Source organism: Haematobia irritans, chromosome 3 (genome assembly GCF_050003625.1).
Source record: "Haematobia irritans isolate KBUSLIRL chromosome 3, ASM5000362v1, whole genome shotgun sequence".
Classification (NCBI taxonomy): domain Eukaryota; kingdom Metazoa; phylum Arthropoda; class Insecta; order Diptera; family Muscidae; genus Haematobia; species Haematobia irritans.
Window position 1 is genome coordinate 217,355,854 of NC_134399.1, and position 24,832 is coordinate 217,380,685.

The following is a 24,832-nucleotide window of genomic DNA, read 5'->3' on the forward strand; positions in this document are numbered from 1 at the left end:
TGAAAAACTTATTTTGGTCATATCTCCTTAAATATGCGTCCTAGAGCGAAAAGGACGATAATTCGTGACCACCCCTCAAAAATCAAAATTTTTATGAAAATTCTTAAAAAAAATAAATTTTTGTATGAAAAATTTATTTTGGCCATATCTCCTTAAATATGCGTCCTAGAGCGAAAAGGACAATAATTCGTGACCACCCCTCAAAAATCAAAATTTTGATGAAACACCTTGAAAAATTAAAATTTTTATATGAAAAACTTATTTTGGCCATATCTCCTTAAATATGCGTCCTAGAGCGAAAAGGGCGATAATTCGTGACGACCCCTCAAAAATCAAAATTTTGATGAAAATCCTTGAAAAATTAAAATTTGTATATGAAAAACTTATTTTGGCCATATCTCCTTAAATATGCGTCCTAGAGCGAAAAGGACAATAATTCGTGACCACCCCTCAAAAATCAAAATTTTGATGAAAATCCTTGAAAAATTAAAATTTTTATATGAAAAACTTATTTTGGCCATATCTCCTTAAATATGCGTCCTAGAGCGAAAAGGACAACAATTCGTGACCACCCCTCAAAAATCAAAATTTTGATGAAAATCCTTGAAAAATAAAAATTTTTATATGAAAAACTTATTTTGGTCATATCTCCTTAAATATGCGTCCTAGAGCGAAAAGGACAATAATTCGTGACCACCCCTCAAAAATCAAAATTTTGATGAAAATCCTTCAAAAATTAAAATTTTTATATGAAAAACTTATTTTGGTCATATCTCCTCAAGTATGCGTCCTACCGCGAAAAGGACGATAATTCGTGACCACCCCTCAAAAATCAAAATTTTTATGAAAATTCTTAAAAAAAATAAATTTTTGTATGAAAAACTTATTTTGGCCATATCTCCTTAAATATGCGTCCTAGAGCGAAAAGGACAATAATTCGTGACCACCCCTCAAAAATCAAAATTTTGATGAAAATCCTTGAAAAATTAAACTTTTTATATGAAAAACTTATTTTGCCCATATCTCCTTAAATATGCGCCCTAGAGCGAAAAGGACGATAATTCGTGACCACCCCTCAAAAATCAAAATTTTGATGAAAATCCTTGAAAAATTAAAATTTTTATATGAAAAACTTATTTTGGCCATATCTCCTTAAATATGCGTCCTAGAGCGAATAGGACGATATTTCGTGCCCACCCCTCAAAAATCAAATTTTGATGAAAATCCTTAAAAAATTTAATTTTTATATGAAGAACTTATTTTGGACATATCTCCTTAAATATGCGTCCTAGAGCGAAAAGGACGATAATTCGTGACAACCCCTCAAAAATCAGAATTTTGATGAAAATCCTTGAAAAATTAAAATTTTTATATGAAAAACTTATTTTGGCCATATCTCCTTAAATATGCGTCCTAGAGCGAAAAGGACAATAATTCGTGACCACCTCTCAAAAATCAAAATTTTGATGAAAATCCTTAAAAAAATAAATTTTTATATGAAAAACTTATTTTGGCCACCCCTCAAAATCACCCCTCAAAAATCAAAATATTGATGAAAATCCTTGAAAAATTAAAATTTTTATATGAAAAACTTATTTTGGTCATATCTCCTTAAGTATCAGTCTTACAGCGAAAAGGACGATAATTCAAAAATCAAAATTTTGATGAAAATCTTTAAAAAATTTAATTTTTATATGAAAAACTTATTTTGGCCATATCTCCTTAAATATGCGTCCTAGAGCGAAAAGGACAATAATTCGTGACCACCCCTCAAAAATCAAAATTTTGATGAAAATCCTTGAAAAATTAAACTTTTTATATGAAAAACTTATTTTGGCCATATCTCCTTAAATATGCGTCCTAGAGCGAAAAGGACGATAATTCGTGACCACCCCTCAAAAATCAAAATTTTGATGAAAATCCTTGAAAAATTAAAATTTTTATATGAAAAACTTTTTTTGGCCATATCTCCTTAAATATGCGTCCTAGAGCGAAAAGGACAATAATTCGTGACCACCCCTCCAAATAAAAATTTTGATGAAAATCCTTGAAAAATTAAAATTTTTATATGAAAAACTTATTTTGGCCATATCTCCTTAAATATGCGTCCTAGAGCGAATAGGTCGATAATTTGTGACTACCCCTCAAAAATCAAAATTTTGATGAAAATCCTTAAAAAATTTAATTTTTATATGAAAAACTTATTTTGGACATATCTCCTTAAATATTCGTCCTAGAGCGAAAAGGACGATAATTCGTGACCACCCCTCAAAAATCAAAATTTTGATGAAAATCCTTGAAAAATTAAAATTTTTAAATGAAAAACTTATTTTGGTCATATCTCCTTAAGTATGCGTCCTACAGCGAAAAGGACAATAATTCGTGACCACCTCTCAAAAATCAAAATTTTGATGAAAATCCTTAAAAAATTAAATTTTTATATGAAAAACTTATTTTGGCCATATCTCCTTAAATATGCGTCCTAGAGCGAAAAGGACAATAATTCGTGACCACCCCTCAAAAATCAAAATTTTGATGAAAATCCTTGAAAAAATAAATTTTTTATATGAAAAACTTATTTTGGTTATATCTCCTTAAGTATGCGTCCAACAGCGAAAAGGACGATAATTCGTGACCACCCCTCAAAAATCAAAATTTTGATGAAAATCCTTGAAAAATTAAAATTTTTATATGAAAAACTTATTTTGGCCATATCTACTTAAATATGCGTCCTAGAGCGAAAAGGACAATAATTCGTGACCACCTCTCAAAAATCAAAATTTTGATGAAAATCCTTAAAAATTTAATTTTTATATGAAAAACTTATTTTGGCCATATCTCCTTAAATATGCGTCCTAGAGCGAAAAGGACGATAATTCGTGACCACTGACTTAAAAAACTAAATTTTTATATGAAAAACTTATTTTGGCCATATCTCCTTAAATATGCGTCATAGAGCGAAAAGGACAATAATTCGTGACCACCCCTCAAAAATCAAAATTTTGATGAAAATCCTTGAAAAATTAAAATTTTTATATGGAAAACTTATTTTGGTCATATCTCCTTAAGTATGCGTCCTACAGCGAAAAGGTCAATAATTCGTGACCACCTCTCAAAAATCAAAATTTTGATCAAAATCCTTAAAAAACTAAATTTTTATATGAAAAACTTATTTTGACCATATCTCCTTAAATATGCGTCCTAGAGCGAAAAGGACGATAATTCGTGACCACCCCTCAAAAATCAAAATTTTTATGAAAATCCTTGGAAAATTAAAATTTTTATATGAAAAACTTATTTTGGCCATATCTCCTTAAATATGCGTCCTAGAGCGAAAAGGACGATAATTCGTGACCACCCCTCAAAAATCAAAATTTTGATGAAAATCCTTGAAAAATTAAAATTTTTATATGAAAAACTTATGTTGGCCATATCTCCTTAAATATGCGTCCTAGAGCGAAAAGGACAATAATTCGTGACCACCCCTCAAAAATCAAAATTTTGATGAAAATCCTTGAAAAATTAAATTTTTTTTATTTTGGCCATATCTCCTTAAATATGCGTCCTAGAGCGAAAAGGAAAATCCTTGAAAAATTAAAATTTTTATATAAAAAACTTATTTTGGTCATATCTCCTTAAGTATGCGTCCTACAGCGAAGAGGTCAATAATTCGTGACCACCCCTCAAAAATCAAAATTTTGATGAAAATCCTTGAAAAATTAAAATTTTTATATGAAAAACTTAATTTGGCCATATCTCCTTAAATATGCGTCCTAGAGCGAAAAGGACAATAATTCGTGACCACCCCTCAAAAATCAAAATTTTGATGAAAATCCTTGAAAAATTTTAATTTTTATATGAAAAACTTATTTTGGTCATATCTCCTTAAATATGCGTCCTAGAGCGAAAAGGACGATAATTCGTGACCACCCCTCAAAAATCAAAATTTTGATGAAAATCCTTGAAAAATTAAAATTTTTATATGAAAAACTTATTTTGGCCATATCTCCTTAAATATGCGTCCTAGAGCGAAAAGGACGATAATTCGTGACCACCCCTCAAAAATCAAAATTTCGATGAAATTCCTTGAAAAATTAAAATTTTTATATGAAAAACTTATTTTGGTCATATCTCCTTAAATATGCGTCCTACAGCGAAAAGGACGATAATTCGTGACCAACACTCTCAAAAATCAAAATTTTGATGAAAATCTTTGAAAAATTAAAATTTTTATATGAAAAACTTATTTTGGCCATATCTCCTTAAATATGCGTCCTAGAGCGAAAAGGACAATAATTCGTGACCACCCCTCAAAAATCAAAATTTTGATGAAATTCCTTGAAAAATTAAAATTTTTATATGAAAAACTTATTTTGGCCATATCTCCTTGAAAAATTAAAATTTTTATATGAAAAACTTATTTTGGCCATATCTCCTTAAATATGCGTCCTAGAGCGAAAAGGACAATAATTCGTGACCACCCCTCAAAAATCAAAATTTTGATGAAAATCCTTGAAAAATTAAAATTTTTATATGAAAAACTTATTTTGGCCATATCTCCTTAAATATGCGTCCTAGAGCGAATAGGACGATAATATGTGACTACCACTCAAAAATCAAAATTTTGATGAAAATCCTTAAAAAATTAAATTTTTATATGAAAAACTTATTTTGGCCATATCTCCTTAAATATGCGTCCTAGAGCGAAAAGGACAATAATTCGTGACTACCCCTCAAAAATCAAAATTTTGATGAAAATCCCTAAAAAATTAAATTTTTTTATGAAAAACTTATTTTGGCCATATCTCCTTAAATATGCGTCCTACAGCGAAAAGGACAATAATTCGTGACCACCCCTCAAAAATCAAAATTTTGATGAAAATCCTTGAAAAATTAAAATTTTTATATGAAAAACTTATTTTGGCCATATCTCCTTAAGTATGCGTCCTACAGCGAAAAGGACGATAATTCGTGACCACCCCTCAAAAATCAAAATTTTGATGAAAATCCTTGAAAAATTAAAATTTTTATATGAAAAACTTATTTTGGTCATATCTCCTTAAGTATGCGTCCTACAGCGAAAAGGACAATAATTCGTGACCACCTCTCAAAAATCAAAATTTTGATGAAAATCCTTGAAAAATTAAAATTTTTATATGAAAAACTTATTTTGGTCACATCTCCTTAAGTATGCGTCCTACAGCGAAAAGGACGATAATTCGTGACCACCCCTCAAAAAAAAAATTAAAATTTTTATATGAAAAACTTATTTTGGCCATATCTCCTTAAATATGCGTCCTAGAGCGAAAAGGACAATAATTCGTGACCACCCCTCAAAAATCAAAATTTTGATGAAAATCCTTGAAAAATTAAAATTTTTATATGAAAAACTTATTTTGGCCAGATCTCCTTAACTATGCGTCCTAGAGCGAAAATGACAATAATTCGTGACCACCCCTCAAAAATCAAGATTTTGATGAAAATCCTTGAAAAATTAAAATTTTTATATGAAATACTTATTTTGGTCATATCTCCTTAAGTATGCGTCCTACAGCGAAAAGGACAATAATTCGTGACCACCTCTCAAAAATCAAAATTTTGATCAAAATCCTTAAAAAACTAAATTTTTATATGAAAAACTTATTTTGGCCATATCTCCTTAAATAAGCGTCCTAGTGTGAAAAGGACAAAAATTCGTGACCGCCCCTCAAAAATCAAAATTTTGATGAAAATCCTTGAAAAATTAAAATTTTTATATGAAAAACTTATTTTGGCCATATCTCCTTAAATATGCGTCCTAGAGCGAAAAGGACAATAATTCGTGACCACCTCTCAAAAATCAAAATTTTGATCAAAATCCTTAAAAAACTAAATTTTTATATGAAAAACTTATTTTGGCCATATCTCCTTAAGTATGCGTTCTACAGCGGAAAGGACAATAATTCGTGACCACCTCTCAAAAATCAAAATTTTGATGAAAATCCTTGAAAAATTAAAATTTTTATATGAAAAACTTATTTTGGTCATATCTCCTTAAGTATGCGTCCTAGAGCGAAAAGGACGATAATTCGTGACCACCCCTCAAAAATCAAAATTTTGATGAAAATCCTTGAAAAATTAAAATTTTTATATGAAAAACTTATTTTGGCCATATCTCCTTAAATATGCGTCCTAGAGCGAAAAGGACGATAATTCGTGACCACCCCTCAAAAATCAAAATTTTGATGAAAATCCTTGAAAAATTAAAATTTTTATATGTGTCCAAAAATGAAATTTTTGGACATTATCTTTAAACGTTTACTTGAGATTTAAATTTAAATTAAACACTAGTTCTGTAACAACTTATTGAATTGTGAATTATATATCTGAATTCGTGAGAAGGAAAAATGAAACTTGGTAACTAGAACTATTGTGAATTATCTATCAAAATAATCGAAATGTCAAAAATAAGAAATATTTGTAAAATTGAAACATAAGTTACCAAACACTAAAATGTTGAGTAGAACGGTCACTTACATTTGGGATCGCTATTGATTTCCCTTTGAATAACTCTGCACATTACGATTGGGATATTGGAGCCCTTATTGGGATTGCTTCGCTATTGGTTTCCTCTCTTCCCCTTTGTGCGATCTTAAACCCTCAACCATTTTCGCTACTACACCCACCACGGTGCTATTGTTAAAATCAGCCGCCAGCTGAATTATTCATGGTCCTTACGAAAGTGAAGAAGCAGTGACGTTGGAAAAATTTGGAACTCACCATTGGAACTCCAATCATGAGGTAAAAAACAACTGAAAATGATAGATACCATTAGTCTAACTCGGAAGCGGTAAGTGATGGCCACTCGCGGGTGATTATTTATTAGTATGAAAAGGAGAACAGAAACTCCAAAATTCAAATTTTAACTCATAAAAACCGCAAAATTTCGCACCGTAAAAATAAGCAAGTGTTGTCTAAAATTGTGCCTAGTGTCAAAGTAAATTAACAACTTTTATGCGAGGGAAGAAGGGCATTTATTGTCAGAAAGTGCTTTGAGGAAATAGAAAAAAAAAAGTCCTGAAGTGACTCGGGTTACGTAAATCACAAAACGAATTTAAGGAACAATCTGAAGATTTGTGTGAGAACATTTGAATCAACGCATTTTGAGTTATAATGCAAAAAACTTCGACAATTTGCTAGTGGGATTATATTTACGCTTCATATGGGAATTTTCTAGTTGGATTACAGTTACGCAAATTAGGTGTTTAAACTCGATGAAAAAAGTGAGTACATAACCCGTATTGTTATTTAAAAATCACATTTTTTTTCTTATAACGGTAACCAAGAAGACAAGATTTTTTTTTGTATTTCGTCAAGAAAGTACCGCTATAAAATTTAAAGTGCGGTGTGAGTAAGGTAAATACCGATAATTCACATTGCTCGAGTGCAAAGGAGAGAAAAAATTTTGTATGTTCATAGGCTTGAAGAGTAATAACGACAAATAGTGCAAGACAACTGTCAGAAATATATAACGAGTTTTCGTTAGTTCTTTATGTGCCTCGCTCTAAATCTAAGGTCAATAGCTGAGTATCTGTGCATCACTGGAATGAAATGATAATGCCTACATGTAGAGTTAAGCACAATTTCCAATATATTCCAAGAAGAAGAAGGTATTGAAATGAGACAATAAAATCTCAACTAAACAACTGAAGGAAGAATGATCAATATTTAGTCAAATGGAGGAAAAAGGAAAAGAAAGTCATACAGTCCATTGCTACATCCATTTTTTATGAAGTGGAAAACTAATTTAAATTATTATTGATCGAGACGACTGTCATAAAATTTCACTTCAAATGATTTTACCGCACGATGATGTTACATCGAATTATTGCCCCCTCTACCAATTCTTGTTTAGATGAATAACCCCGCAAAATTAGGTTTATTATAATTATTTCATTTAATTGGAATTTACCGCGTTATGACCCAAGTCAATTTATTGCTATTGATCCCTTTATAAGATTTCGGTTAAATGAATAACACCGCAAACCTAGTTGGTTAATTTAATTAATATGTGCTTAAGGAAGGAAGTAGACACAAATTGCGTTTCGATATGATGTCGTGATCGGAAATTTATTTATATGGGATACACCGCAGACCAATTAAAATTGGTTTAATACAAATTTCCATTTACATGAATATGACTGCATAAACAACTCGCATCGATTTTATAACAATTCATTTAAGTTATTTACACCGCAACGTAAAGTCAAATTACAGCTTCTATATGGAAGGAGCGTTCAATTAATTGAACTACGCCGACGAACTGAGCATTTTTTATACACCTTTTTTTTTGTTAATATAAAGGGTGATTTGTTAAGAGCTTGATAACTTTTTTTAAAAAAAACGCATAAAATTTGCAAAATCTCATCGGTTCTTTATTTGAAACGTTAGATTGGTCCATGACATTTACTTTTTGAAGATAATTTCATTTAAATGTTGACCGCGGCTGCGTCTTAGGTGGTCCATTCGGAAAGTCCAATTTTGGGCAACTTTTTCGAGTATTTCGGCCGGAATAGCCCGAATTTCTTCGGAAATGTTGTCTTCCAAAGCTGGAATAGTTGCTGGCTTATTTCTGTAGACTTTAGACTTGACGTAGCCCCACAAAAAATAGTCTAAAGGCGTCAAATCGCATGATCTTGGTGGCCAACTTACCGGTCAATTTCTTGAGATGAATTGTTCTCCGAAGTTTTCCCTCAAAATGGCCATAGAATCGCGAGCTGTGTGGCATGTAGCGCCATCTTGTTGAAACCACATGTCAACCAAGTTCAGTTCTTCCATTTTTGGCAACAAAAAGTTTGTTAGCATCGAACGATAGCGATCGCCATTCACCGTAACGTTGCGTCCAACAGCATCTTTGAAAAAATACGGTCCAATGATTCCACCAGCGTACAAACCACACCAAACAGTGCATTTTTCGGGATGCATGGGCAGTTCTTGAACGGCTTCTGGTTGCTCTTCACTCCAAATGCGGCAATTTTGCTTATTTACGTAGCCATTCAACCAGAAATGAGCCTCATCGCTGAACAAAATTTGTCGATAAAAAAGCGGATTTTCTGCCAACTTTTCTAGGGCCCATTCACTGAAAATTCGACGTTGTGGCTCGTTAGTAAGTCTATTCATGATGAAATGTCAAAGCATACTGAGCATCTTTCTCTTTGACACCATGTCTGAAATCCCACGTGATCTGTCAAATACTAATGCATGAAAATCCTAACCTCAAAAGAATCACCCTTTACAACCTTTGGTATAAAATCATTGGAATTAATTTTACATACAGTAGTTTAGTGTAGCCTTGCCTTTAACCTGTAGTTAACAGCATCGGAGAAATTGTGTTAAACTGCATCCTTATCGAGTGTAGAGGCGAATAATAACCACCTGATTAGTCGCTATTATAACGAGAACTCATTGGCGGCATTACATCCATATGGGAATTATTGTTTCGCTTAAGTTTTGCTACTGGCTTGGAAAGAGAATAATAATTTCCACGTCATTTACCTCATTACCTTTGTTTTGGTTTACAATTTTATCGCGTTTCATTAAAACCCCAATTTATTGCTACCGACTTCATCCTATTTTTATTACCATTTCTCCGCACAATTATCTGTCGTGAACTGAGAGCGAGGAGAGGATTCTCACCTCGGTTGGCTTATCGTTGCTTTGTTTTGATTCAAATTTATTGAGTTTTATTTAAATCCAAAATTCACAACAACCCAGTTTATTGGGTTGGTTATTGCTTTTAATACACATTTCGTTCTTCAGCTCAGTAGTCTGATAATTTTGGGTCATAGTTGATACATTCGATTGCAGTACACGGGAGCCTTGTGACCTTGGCTTAAATATTGGGTTTAGGAAACCGTATTAGCGTGTTCATAGACGTAAAGATTTGGTTCTTGATTTTTGCATTGCATTGATTCTGATCAATTTCAATGTCGGATCCACCTGAGAAGCAGAGTATTTCGGGTTTATCCGAAGGTATTTGCTCGTCACCACTACATCAGAAATTTCTTTTCGATTGCGAACATTTACAAAATTTCTGTACGAACTTTGAAGATGGGGAAATAACGGACCAGACAGATGCTATTCTTGGGGTAAAACTTGAAGATCTTGAGCATAAGTGGGATAAATTGAATCAATCTTTCGAGAAATTAGTTTTATCTCCTGAAGCGAGAGATTCCAGGGAATTTAAAGCAGCCGCTCTGGTCAACTATAACGTATCTTCTGAGGCCTACTATACCGTCCGTTCGACCATATTGGAGTTTCTTGGCTCGAGCAGATTGGCTCAGAACCAAAAAGTCACGATACGAAGACCATCGCCTTCCTTAAATGGCCAAAATCTTCAAAATTTTAACGGCTTTAGCCCTCAAAGTAGCGAAATTGCTATAAAGTTGCCTCCATGCGATACGGAGGTCTTTAAGGGAGGGTATGAAGAATGGCCGTCATTCCGTGACATGTTCACGGCGGTCTATATCAACCATCCCAAGCTCACCAGTGCTCAGAAACTCTATCATCTTAGAAATAAGACGAGAGATAGTGCGGGGGCAATTGTCAAGAGATACCCATTATGCGATGAAAACTTTGACATAGCGTGGGCCGCTCTTAGGAGCAGATATGAAAATAAAAGGGTACTGGTAGACAACCAGCTCAAAACTTTGTTTAATATAAATGTGGCAAAGATCGAAAATAGTGACACGCTTCAAAGAATTCAATGTACAGTCAATGATTGCTTGGCTACACTTAAATCTCTTGATGTGAGCACTGAAGGTTGGGATCCCATTTTAATATATCTCATATCGACGAAATTGCCAGATGAGACTTTGTCCTTTTGGGAACAGTCACTAAAGTGTCATAGGGAATTACCGAAGTGGTCTCAAATGAACGAATTTTTATGTAATCGCTATGAGATTGTAGAAAGGCTTTCGAGTATCAAATCGACAAGAGAGCGACACAGTGGGTCACACTCCTCGAACTCAAAAATCCAAACATATCATTCCCAAGAAAAGCTTGATAATGAATGTAAAATCTGCAATGAAAACCACAGTCTTAGAATTTGCCCTGCTTTTCGTAAATTAAATGTTCAAGAGCGCTTGAATGTTGTTGCCAAAAACAAATACTGTAATAATTGCCTTTCCATAGGCCACATTAGATACAAGTGCAAAAGTAAAAGCACTTGCGCTATTTGTCATCGGACACATCACACCTTACTCCATATAAGGCCCAAACAAAAGGAGGGGCCGGTTTATGATTCCCAGGACTCCCCACTGGGTGGAAAGGAGGAGAAGGATCTTAGTGAACAGGACAGTTTAGATTATTCGCCCTCAACATCTAAGCAAGCCCAAATACAGGCAAATTTTTCGTCGAATTTGGATACGGTTCTATTGCGCACTGCGTTGGTACAAATTGACTTGCGTGGAGAGCTTTTTACCGTTCGGGCTCTAATAGACCCAGGATCCCAACGCACTTTTGTATCCGAGAGGATAAGGGACCGTCTCCAGATTCCGTATCGTAAGTCGAGGTTTGAGATAGTAGGTATCGGTGGTTATACGCAAAATTCCGATAGGGAATGTGATTTTTTCCTGTTCGCCAAAAGATACAATGTCCGTTTTTCGGTTAACGCCATAGTCCTACCGAAGCTGACGAAATTGTTACCGTCTATTTCATTTGAGTTACCGGATATCGCCAAGTCAAGCCTTCAAGAACTTGATTTGGCGGACCCAAACTTTAACAAATCAACACAGATAGATATTATTCTGGGAAATGACTCAGAGCGGTTTCTAAATTTGGAAGGAATTAAAAGAAATATATGTGGAATTGCTTCGGCCTATAATACGGTGTTCGGCTGGGTCCTTAGCGGACCCATTTCCACGAAAGTTCAGTCCTTCACGTCAACCGTTGGGTTTTCTGAAAATTCCTCTCTGGATAAACTTCTCCGCAAGTTTTGGGAACAAGAGGAAATCCCATTTTTTAACCAAAGTACTGCAGAAGATGACTTTTGCGAAGAGTTTTATAGACGCACGACAACACGTCAGTCTGACGGAAGGTACATGGTAAGACTTCCTTTTAGGAAAGATTTTCCAAAGTCTGTGTATTTGGGACCGTCTAGGCATCTGGCAATCGGGCAGTATGCAAGCATGGAACGTTCATTAAACAGGGATCCCAGCTTACGAACGCAGTACAACTCTGTTTTGAATGAATATCTTTCCCTTGACCACATGGAAGCATCGTCTTCCGAAGAAGTGGTTAACGGAAAGAAATGTGAGTCATTCTATTTACCACATCACGCTGTGGTAAGACCCGATCACAAAACGACTAAGGTAAGAGTAGTGTTCAACGCATCCCGAAAAACTGACTCGGGATATTCACTGAACGACACTCTTTACACTGGTCCAACTTTACAGTCTGACTTGACATCCATTGTTCTGAATTGGAGGAAATATAAATACGTATATAGCGGTGACATACAAAAAATGTACCGCCAAATTTTAGTAGACCCACGGGATAGACCTTATCAGAAAATAGTTTTTCGCGCACACCCGAATGGCAGGATATCGGATTATCAACTCAAGACTGTAACGTTTGGAATCAACTGCGCGCCATTCCTTGCGATAAGGACACTGTTGGAACTTGCCTCATCAATTGAATCGGACTTACCGGAGATAAGTACTATATTAAAGAAAGAGACATACGTTGACGACATTCTGTCAGGAGGGTTTACCATTGAAGAAACCACCCATAGTCTTCTATCCCTAAAGCAGGCACTTCTGTCTGCTGGGTTCCCTCTCAAGAAAATTACAGCTAACTGTCCCGAGGTTTTAAGGAGATTAGAACCCGATGATCTTTATGACTTGGATTTCCTGCGGTTTCAGGAAACCAGCTCAACAAAAACGTTAGGAATCAAGTGGAATGCTCTCAGAGATACGTTCACTTATACATTCACAACTCCAAGTGCAACTAAGACAAAAAGGGGTATTTTATCGAAAATTGCCCAGCTTTTTGATCCAGCCGGTTGGATTACACCGGTTATAGTGAAGGCAAAGATACTCATGCAACAGCTTTGGCTGGATAAATTGGGGTGGGATGAGAACATTGGTTTAGAATCAATACGATGTTGGGATAATATGGTTTCGGATTTCGCGCACATAGAAAAACTGAACATCCAACGCTGGCTTCAATATACTCCCACAGACTCAATTCAACTTCATGGGTTCTCCGATGCCTCTAAGTCAGCTTATGCCGCATGCATTTATATCAGGTGCGAGACTTCAAAGTCGGTTGTATTTTGCAATCTTTTTATGGCTAAGAGCAAAGTAGCTCCCCTTAAGACTATCTGTTTGCCTAGATTGGAGTTAAACGGGGCGGTCCTACTTGCCAAATTAGTGCACTATGTTACTAATACTTTTGATTTCAAATTTAATGGTATATACTTATGGACGGACTCTTCAATAGTCCTAGGGTGGCTTTCTAAACCTCCATGGAATTGGGAAACCTATGTGGCTAATCGTGTCGCCCAAATCCATGAACTAGCTCCTAATGCCATATGGGCCCACGTGCCCACAAGTAGCAACCCGGCCGATCTTGGGACAAGAGGTTGCAGACCACAAGATTTGGTGACAAACTTGTTGTGGTGGCAAGGTCCACCATGGTTGACTAGACCGGCGTCATCGTGGCCTAGGCGAAATCCTTTAGAAACACCAGATATAGGGAAAAGGAATACATCCCTCTCTGCGTCTATATCGGAACCTGACATATTAGCACGATTTTCCTCATATCACAAGGCATTGAGAACACTTTGCTATGTATTTCGGTTCTACAACCGATGTCGCATGAACTTCTCGTTGGTACCAACCACACTTAATCTTTCGCAAGAGGAATTAAAGTTTGTTAAATCCCGCCTCATTATGGTTTGTCAAAAAACTTATTTTGAAGCGGAGTACAATTCTCTTTTAGAAAACACAATTATTCCTAATAAGAGCGCCTTGAAACCGCTAAACCCCTTTTTAGATCAGGATAAGATATTACGCGTAAATGGTCGCTTGGTTAATTCCTCACTTTCTTATAGCGAACGCTATCCCATGATCTTGCCGGGAAAGTCACATTTCTGCCAATTGTATCTTCAGCACATACACATAATTCTCTTTCACGGTGAATGCAATCAGATGTGTAGGCTCGTTCAGACCGAGTTTTACATATCTCGATTAAAGCCCAATATCAAAAGCATAATTCATAAATGCAAAACATGTGCTATATTTAAAAAGAAATCCTGTTCCCAAGTTATGGCACCTCTGCCCCCCGAACGATGCACACTTACACCGCCTTTTCATACAACCGGTATAGATTTTGCTGGCCCATATGAGCTTAAATGTTCAGCTGTTAGAAATTCTCCAACAGTAAAAGGTTACGTGGTTGTATTTGTGTGTTTCGCAACAAAGGCGATCCATTTAGAAATATGCTCCGAACTATCTTCTTCGGCATTTGAGGCGTCATTCGCCCGTTTCATTGGAAGGCGTGGTTTGCCCCACAAAGTTGTGTCCGACAACGGACGGAACTTTCTGGGGGCTAGTAGAAGATTACTTCGAGAATTTTCTAGATTTTTAAAAACCGCGTCCACTGACATAGCTCAACGATATAAAGGGTGATTCTTTTGAGGTTAGGATTTTCATGCATTAGTATTTGACAGATCACGTGGGATTTCAGACATGGTGTCAAAGAGAAAGATGCTCAGTATGCTTTGACATTTCATCATGAATAGACTTACTAACGAGCAACGCTTGCAAATCATTGAATTTTATTACCAAAATCAGTGTTCGGTTCGAAATGTGTTTCGCGCTTTACGTCCGATTTATGGTCTACATAATCGACCAAGTGAGCAAACAATTAATGCGATTGTGACCAAGTTTCGCACTCAGTTTACTTTATTGGACATTAAACCAACCACACGAATGCGTACAGTGCGTACAGAAGAGAATATTGCGTCTGTTTCTGAGAGTGTTGCTGAAGACCGTGAAATGTCGATGAATGAAATGTCGCAGCAATTGGGTTTGTGTTATTCGACCACATGGAAGATTTTACGCAAAGATCTTGGTGTAAAACCGTATAAAATACAGCTCGTGCAAGAACTGAAGCCGAACGATCTGCCACAACGTCGAATTTTCAGTGAATGGGCCCTAGAAAAGTTGGCAGAAAATCCGCTTTTTTATCGACAAATTTTGTTCAGCGATGAGGCTCATTTCTGGTTGAATGGCTACGTAAATAAGCAAAATTGCCGCATTTGGAGTGAAGAGCAACCAGAAGCCGTTCAAGAACTGCCCATGCATCCCGAAAAATGCACTGTTTGGTGTGGTTTGTACGCTGGTGGAATCATTGGACCGTATTTTTTCAAAGATGCTGTTGGACGCAACGTTACGGTGAATGGCGATCGCTATCGTTCGATGCTAACAAACTTTTTGTTGCCAAAAATGGAAGAACTGAACTTGGTTGACATGTGGTTTCAACAAGATGGCGCTACATGCCACACAGCTCGCGATTCTATGGCCATTTTGAGGGAAAACTTCGGAGAACAATTCATCTCAAGAAATGGACCGGTAAGTTGGCCACCAAGATCATGCGATTTGACGCCTTTAGACTATTTTTTGTGGGGCTACGTCAAGTCTAAAGTCTACAGAAATAAGCCAGCAACTATTCCAGCTTTGGAAGACAACATTTCCGAAGAAATTCGGGCTATTCCGGCCGAAATGCTCGAAAAAGTTGCCCAAAATTGGACTTTCCGAATGGACCACCTAAGACGCAGCCGCGGTCAACATTTAAATGAAATTATCTTCAAAAAGTAAATGTCATGGACCAATCTAACGTTTCAAATAAAGAACCGATGAGATTTTGCAAATTTTATGCGTTTTTTTTTTTTAAAAATTATCAAGCTCTTAACAAATCACCCTTTATAACACATGGATTTGAGTGGAGTTTCATCCCACCTCATGCGCCACATATGGGTGGACTATGGGAGTCCGCTGTTAAAAGTTTTAAATATCATTTCAAAAGAATTTCCGGATCCCATAAATTTGACTTTGAACAAATGGCAACACTCTTAGCCAGAATTGAAGGTGTTCTAAACTCCAGACCACTTTCAGCCCTCTCTGAAGATCCATCCGATTTGACCGCTTTGACACCAGGCCACTTTTTGAAAGGCAGCCCCATCCTGTCTTTTCCCGAAACCATTTCCCAGAATCTATCTCTCATCAATCGCTGGGAAAAAATGAAAGCCCTTCACCATCAGTTTGCGATTAGATGGAAAACTGACTACCTCAAGTCACTCCATAAACGTTACAAATGGAAAAATCCATCTCCCAACCTTCAGGCCGGTGACATGGTAGTAGTGATAGACGATATGCTACCCCCAAGTGAATGGCGCTTAGGTCGAATCGTTGACACACATCCGGGAACAGATAGTAGAGTCCGAGTGGCGGATGTTCGTACCTCCACAGGGATCATAACTAGACCCATTGTAAAACTTTGTGTTTTGCCAATTTTAGACAACAACCATAGGGCACAAGAATAAAAACTTGATTGAAATTATAAAAAAATAACATAAACATAAATAAAAATAAAATAACAATACTTCCAGATCGTATCCGAAACGTAAAGGCTCTGAAGTCTACAAATGTAAATTGTGCTATGACTACCATTCCATTCGAAGCTGTAAAAGGTTTTTGAAAATGACCTCCAAAGAGAGAAGAGCTGTGGTAGAAAAGTTTAAATACTGTGTCAATTGTCTAGCACAAAGTCACACACTTGGTTCTTGCACATCGAGGAAAACTTGCTTCAAATGTCAACGTCACCATCACACTTTACTTCACCCTAATGCGGCACGAACACAAAGAAAGCAAAGGAAACCCAAGAAAAACACAACTGCTACAGCAACGCAGCCAGATACGAGAATATTATCTGAAGCAATCAAGTCTTTAGCCGCTGTTCTCTGCAGCTCACATAACGTTGCACAAGTGCAAGGCGGGCGCCATGTCCAAAAATGAAATTTTTGGACATTATCTTTAAACGTTTACTTGAGATTTAAATTTAAATTAAACACTAGTTCTGTAACAACTTATTGAATTGTGAATTATATATCTGAATTCGTGAGAAGGAAAAATGAAACTTGGTAACTAGAACTATTGTGAATTATCTATCAAAATAATCGAAATGTCAAAAATAAGAAATATTTGTAAAATTGAAACATAAGTTACCAAACACTAAAATGTTGAGTAGAACGGTCACTTACATTTGGGATCGCTATTGGTGAGGATCACTTAAAAATAAAAATATACAACTTGAACTACCTTAACAATTGGGTTGGTTTTTTTGATTTCCCTTTGAATAACTCTGCACATTACGATTGGGATATTGGAGCCCTTATTGGGATTGCTTCGCTATTGGTTTCCTCTCTTCCCCTTTGTGCGATCTTAAACCCTCAACCATTTTCGCTACTACACCCACCACGGTGCTATTGTTAAAATCAGCCGCCAGCTGAATTATTCAATATGAAAAACTTATTTTGGCCATATCTACTTAAATATGCGTCCTAGAGCGAAAAGGACAATAATTCGTGACCACCCCTCAAAAATCAAAATTTTGATGACAATCTTGAAAAATTAAAATTTTTATATGAAAAACTTATTTTGGTCATATCTCCTTAAGTATGCGTCCTACAGCGAAAAGGACAATAATTCGTGACCACCTCTCAAAAATCAAAATTTTGATGAAAATCCTTGAAAAATTAAAATTTTTATATGAAAAACTTATTTTGGTCATATCTCCTTAAGTATGCGTCCTACAGCGAAAAGGACGATAATTCGTGACCACCCCTCAAAAAAAATTAAAATTTTTATATGAAAAACTTATTTTTGCCATATCTCCTTAACTATGCGTCCTAGAGCGAAAATGACAATAATTCGTGACCACCCCTCAAAAATCAAGATTTTGATGAAAATCCTTGAAAAATTAAAATTTTTATATGAAATACTTATTTTGGTCATATCTCCTTAAGTATGCGTCCTACAGCGAAAAGGACAATAATTCGTGACCACCTCTCAAAAATCAAAATTTTGATCAAAATCCTTAAAAAACTAAATTTTTATATGAAAAACTTATTTTGGCCATATCTCCTTAAATAAGCGTCCTAGAGTGAAAAGGACAAAAATTCGTGACCGCCCCTCAAAAATCAAAATTTTGATGAAAATCCTTGAAAAATTAAAATTTTTATATGAAAAACTTATTTTGGCCATATCTCCTTAAATATGCGTCCTAGAGCGAAAAGGACAATAATTCGTGACCACCTCTCAAAAATCAAAATTTTGATCAAAATCCTTAAAAAACTAAATTTTTATATGAAAAACTTATTTTGGCCATATCTCCTTAAGTATGCGTTCTACAGCGGAAAGGACAATAATTCTACTTAAATATGCGTCCTAGAGCGAAAAGGACAATAATTCGTGACCACCCCTCAAAAATCAAAATTTTGATGAAAATCTTGAAAAATTAAAATTTTTATATGAAAAACTTATTTTGGTTATATCTCCTTAAGAATGCGTCCTACAGCGAAAAGGACATAATTCGTGACCACCCCTCAAAAATCAAAATTTTGATCAAAATCCTTGAAAAATTAAAATTTTTATATGAAAAACTTATTTTGGCCATATCTCCTTAAATATGCGTCCTAGAGCGAAAAGGACAATAATTCGTGACCGCCCCTCAAAAATCAAAATTTTGATGAAAATCCTTGAAAAATTAAAATTTTTATATGAAAAACTTATTTTGGCCATATCTCCTTAAATATGCGTCCTAGAGCGAAAAGGACAATAATTCGTGACCACCTCTCAAAAATCAAAATTTAAAATTTAAAATTTTATATGAAAAACTTATTTTGGCCATATCTCCTTAAATATGCGTCCTAGAGCGAAAAGGACAATAATTCGTGACCACCCCTCAAAAATCAAAATGTTGATGAAAATCCTTGAAAAATTAAAATTTTTATATGAAAAACTTATTTTGGCCATATCTCCTTAAATATGCGTCCTAGAGCGAAAAGGACAATAATTCGTGACCACCCCTCAAAAATCAAAATTTTGATGAAAATCCTTGAAAAATTAAAATTTTTATATGAAAAACTTATTTTGGCCATATCTACTTAAATATGCGTCCTAGAGCGAAAAGGACAATAATTCGTGACCACCTCTCAAAAATCAAAATTTTGATCAAAATCCTTAAAAAACTAAATTTTTATATGAAAAACTTATTTTGGCCATATCTCCTTAAATATGCGTCCTAGAGCGAAAAGGACAATAATTCGTGACCACCCCTCAAAAATCAAAATTTTGATGAAAATCCTTGAAAAATTAAAATTTTTATATGAAAAACTTATTTTGGTCATATCTCCTTAAGTATGCGTCCTACAGCGAAAAGGACAATAATTCGTGACCACCTCTTAAAATTCAAAATTTTGATGAAAATCCTTGAAAAATTAAAATTTTTATATGAAAAACTTATTTTGGCCATATCTCCTTAAATATGCGTCCTAGAGCGAAAAGGACAATAAATCGTGACCACCCCTCAAAAATCAAAATTTTGATGAAAATCCTTGAAAAATTAAAATTTTTATATGAAAAACTTATTTTGGCCATATCTCCTTAACTATGCGTCCTAGAGCGAAAATGACAATAATTCGTGACCACCCCTCAAAAATCAAGATTTTGATGAAAATCCTTGAAAAATTAAAATTTTTATATGAAAAAGTTATTTTGGTCATATCTCCTTAAGTATGCGTCCTACAGCGAAAAGGACAATAATTCGTGACCACCTCTCAAAAATCAAAATTTTGATCAAAATCCTTAAAAAACTAAATTTTTATATGAAAAACTTATTTTGGCCATATCTCCTTAAATATGCGTCCTAGAGCGAAAAGGACAATAATTCGTGACCACCCCTCAAAAATCAAAATTTTAATGAAAATCCTTAAAAAATTAAATTTTTATATGAAAATCTTTTTTGGGCCATATCTCCTTAAATATGCGTCCTAGAGCGAAAAGGACAATAATTCGTGACCACCCCTCAAAAATCAAAATTTTGATGGAAATCCTTGAAAAATTAAAATTTTTATATGAAAAACTTATTTTGGCCATATCTCCTTAAATATGCGTCCTACAGCGAAAAGGACAATAATTCGTGACCACCCCTCAAAAATCAAAATTTTGATGAAAAATTAAAATTTTTATATGAAAAACTTATTTTGGTCATATCTCCTTCAATATGCGTCCTAGAGCGAAAAGGATAATAATTCTTTACCACCCCTCAAAAATCAAAATTTTGATGAAAATCCTTGAAAAATTAAAATTTTTATATGAAAAAACTTATTTTGGCCATATCTCCTTAAATATGCGTCCTAGAGCGAAAAGGACAATAATTCGTGACCACCCCTCAAAAATCAAAATTTTGATGAAAATCCTTGAAAAATTAAAATTTTTATATGAAAAACTTATTTTGGCCATATCTCCTTAAATATGCGTCCTGGAGCGAAAAGGACAATAACTCGTGACCACCTCTCAAAAATCAAAATTTTGATGAAAATCCTTAAAAAATTAAATTTTTATATGGAAAACTTATTTTGGCCATATCTCCTTAAATATGCGTCCCAGAGCGAAAAGGACAATAATTCGTGACCACCCCTCAAAAATCAAAATTTTGATGAAAATCCTTGAAAAATTAAAATTTTTATATGAAAAACTTATTTTGGCCATATCTCCTTAAATATGCGTCCTAGAGCGAATAGGACGAAAATTTGTGACTAACCCTCAAAAATCAAAATTTTGATGAAAATCCTTGAAAAATTAAAATTTTTATATGAAAAACTTATTTTGGCAATATCTCCTTAAATATGCGTCCTACAGCGAAAAGGACAATAATTCGTGACCACCTCTCAAAAATCAAAAATCAAATTTTGATGAAAATACTTAAAAAATTAAATTTTTATATGAAAAACTTATTTTGGCCATATCTCCTTAAATATGAGCCGTAGAGCGAAAAGGACAATAATTCGTGACCACCCCTCAAAAATCAAAATTTTGATGAAAATCCTTCAAAAATTAAAATTTTTATATGAAAAAACTTATTTTGGCCATATCTCCTTAAATATGCGTCCTAGAGCGAAAAGGACAATAATTCGTGACCACCCCTCAAAAATCAAAATTTTGATGAAAATCCTTGAAAAATTAAAATTTTTATTTGAAAAACTTATTTTGGCCATATCTCCTTCAATATGCGTCCTAGAGCGAAAAGGACAATAACTCGTGACCACCTCTCAAAAATCAAAATTTTGATGAAAATCCTTAAAAAATTAAATTTTTATATGAAAAACTTATTTTGGTCATATCTCCTTCAATATGCGTCCTAGAGCGAAAAGGACAATAATTCGTGACCACCCCTCAAAAATCAAAATTTTGATGAAAATCCTTGAAAAATTAAATTTTTATATGAAAAACTTATTTTGGCCATATCTCCTTAAATATGCGTCCTAGAGCGAAAAGGACAATAATTCGTGACCACCCCTCAAAAATCAAAATTTTGATGAAAATCCTTGAAAAATTAAAATTTTTATATGAAAAACTTATTTTGGTCATATCTCCTTAAGTATGCGTCCTACAGCGAAAAGGACAATAATTCGTGACCACCCCTCAAAAATCAAAATTTTTATGAAAATTCTTAAAAAAAATAAATTTTTGTATGAAAAACTTATTTTGGCCATATCTCCTTAAATATGCGTCCTAGAGCGAAAAGGACGATAATTCGTGACCACCCCTCAAAAATCAAAATTTTGATGAAAATCCTTAAAAAATTAAATTTTTATATGAAAAACTTATTTTGGCCAATCTCGTTAAATATGCGTCCTAGAGCGAAAAGGACAATAATTCGTGACCACCCCTCAAAAATCAAAATTTTGCTGGAAATCCTTGAAAAATTAAAATTTTTATATGAAAAACTTACTTTGGTCATATCTCCTTAAGTATGCGTCCTACAGCGAAAAGGACAATAATTCGTGACCACCTCTCAAAAATCAAAAATCTAATTTTGATGAAAATCCTTAAAAAATTAAATTTTTATATGAAAAACTTATTTTGGCCATATCTCCTTAAATATGCGTCCTAGAGCGAATAGGACGATAATTTGTGACTAACCCTCAAAAATCAAAATTTTGATGAAAATCCTTGAAAAATTAAAATTTTTATATGAAAAACTTATTTTGGCCATATCTCCTTCAATATGCGTCCTAGAGCGAATAGAACGATAATTTGTGACTAACCCTCAAAAATCAAAATTTTGATGAAAATCCTTGAAAAATTAAAATTTTTATATGAAAAACTTATTTTGGCCATATCTCCTTAAATATGCGTCCTACAGCGAAGAGGATAATAATTCGTGACCACCTCTCAAAAATCAAAACTCAAATTTTGATGAAAATCCTTAAAAAATTAAATTTTTTTATGAAAAACTTATTTTGGCCATATCTCCTTAAATATGAGCCCTAGAGCGAAAAGGACAATAATTCGTGACCACCCCTCAAAAATCAAAATTTTGATGAAAATCCTTCAAAAATTAAAATGTTTATATAAAAAGCTTATTTTGGCCATGTCTCATTAAATATGCGTCCTAGAGCCAAAAATACAATAATTCGTGACCACCCCTCAAAAATCAAAAATCAAATTTTGATGAAAATCCTTAAAAAATTAAATTTTTATATGAAAAACTTATTTTGGTCATATCTCCTTAAGTATGCGTCCTACAGCGAAAAGGACAATAATTCGTGACCACCCCTCAAAAATCTAAATTTTGATGAAAAATCCTTGAACAATTAAAATTTTTATATGAAAAACTTATTTTGGTCATATCTCCTTAAATATGCGTCCTAGAGCGAAAAGGACAATAATTCGTGACCACCTCTCAAAAATCAAAAATCAAATTTTGATAAAAATCCTTAAAAAATTAAATTTTTATATGAAAAACTTATTTTGGTCATATCTCCTTAAGTATGCGTCCTACAGCGAAAAGGACAATAATTCGTGACCACCCCTCAAAAATCTAAATTTTGATGAAAAATCCTTGAACAATTAAAATTTTTATATGAAAAACTTATTTTGGTCATATCTCCTTCAATATGCGTCCAAGAGCGAAAAGGATAATAATTCGTGACCACCCCTCAAAAATCAACATTTTGATGAAAATCCTTGAAAAATTAAAATTTTTATATGAAAAACTTATTTTGGTCATATCTCCTTAAATATGCGTCCTAGAGCGAAAAGGACAATAATTCGTGACCACCTCTCAAAAATCAAAATTTTGATGAAAATCCTTAAAAAATTAAATTTTTATATGAAAAACTTATTTTGGCCATATCTCCTTAAATATGCGTCCTAGAGCGAAAAGGACAATAATTCGTGACCACCTCTCAAAAATCAAATATCAAATTTTGATGAAAATCCTTCAAAAATTAAAATGTTTATATGAAAAGCTTATTTTGGCCATATCTCCTTAAATATGCGTCCTAGAGCGAAAAGGACAATAATTCGTGACCACCCTCAAAAATCAAAATTTTGATGAAAAATTAAAATTTTTATATGAAAAACTTATTTTGGTCATATCTCCTTCAATATGCGTCCAAGAGCGAAAAGGATAATAATTCGTGACCACCCCTCAAAAATCAACATTTTGATGAAAATCCTTGAAAAATTAAAATTTTTATATGAAAAACTTATTTTGGCCATATCTCCTTAAATATACGTCCTAGAGCGAAAAGGACAATAATTCGTGACCACCCCTCAAAAATCAAAATTGTTGAATCCAGTTCAACAATCATTGTTTTCTTTTCTTGCTGTCATTGAATTTTCTGAATATTCTGAATTTATTAATTAATGAATTATTTAAATATTAGCTAGTTGTAACGTAGTTGTATAAGATCATCTCATATTGAAGTTCTCAACCATATGGTAACTCTATATAGTTAACAAAAGCTTTTTTGAAGAACAAATATCTTTGTCCTATTTCAACCTAAAACTACAATTTTTTAAAATTACATATTGAAATTGGTTAGATCCTAAATGGTTTGGTTTAAGAGACTTACTTGTGTATTAGCACTAGAGCGGTAAGCAGCACCAACCCAAATAAAACCTGCATCAAAATTGAAGATTCGATCTGTTTTATTTCCATATTTGTCACTTCTGGGATTTTCTCGTTTACACTTCTGGGAGTAAATCATCTTCACATTATACAGTCCATTCGAAGCTAGAATACATCTCCGAGAAGTGTACATGGTCCATCGAACCTTCTAAAGAAACCAGAAAGAACGAAATATTTGCAAAGGATCACGTCCAGTAATATTCATCTTATATTGAAACTTCCCAGTGACATCTTACGAAAAAATTATGGAAAGCAGGTATGTAAAGTTTAATTGATGTGTGAACGAATAAATTGAGGTGCTATGTATACGGCAAATGTTGGCAGCAAAGGCGATTACGACTATACCTCAGAAAATATTTGGGCATATATGTAGGTGGATGTGTATTTAATGTTACGGCTAGAGAAGTGGTTGCTTTAATGTCCCATCTTCACCTCTCGGACACAAGATCTACAGTTTACACTACTCCTAAAAGAGACCTTTCCACAAAAGCTGTTCGCAATCTCTTGACCAACATATCGAGTGGACTTTATGCTTCACGAGCATCGTTTTTCGAGTAATATTGAAGTAAATTAAGACTATATGTCA

General features: G+C 34.0%; 2 protein-coding genes across 2 annotated transcripts; both read left to right on the forward strand.

The window, feature by feature from the left end:
• Positions 1-7,040: 7,040 nt before the first annotated feature.
• On the forward strand, positions 7,041-17,134 carry LOC142229999 (uncharacterized). The gene is made up of 2 exons (XM_075300603.1): positions 7,041-7,262; positions 16,655-17,134. Exon 2 carries the CDS (start codon positions 16,746-16,748, stop codon positions 17,058-17,060), a length of 315 nt encoding a protein of 104 aa, XP_075156718.1. The 5' UTR covers positions 7,041-7,262; positions 16,655-16,745; the 3' UTR covers positions 17,061-17,134.
• On the forward strand, positions 9,966-14,672 carry LOC142231437 (uncharacterized). The gene has a single exon (XM_075302044.1). It carries the CDS (start codon positions 9,966-9,968, stop codon positions 14,670-14,672), a length of 4,707 nt encoding a protein of 1,568 aa, XP_075158159.1.
• Positions 17,135-24,832: the final 7,698 nt, after the last annotated feature.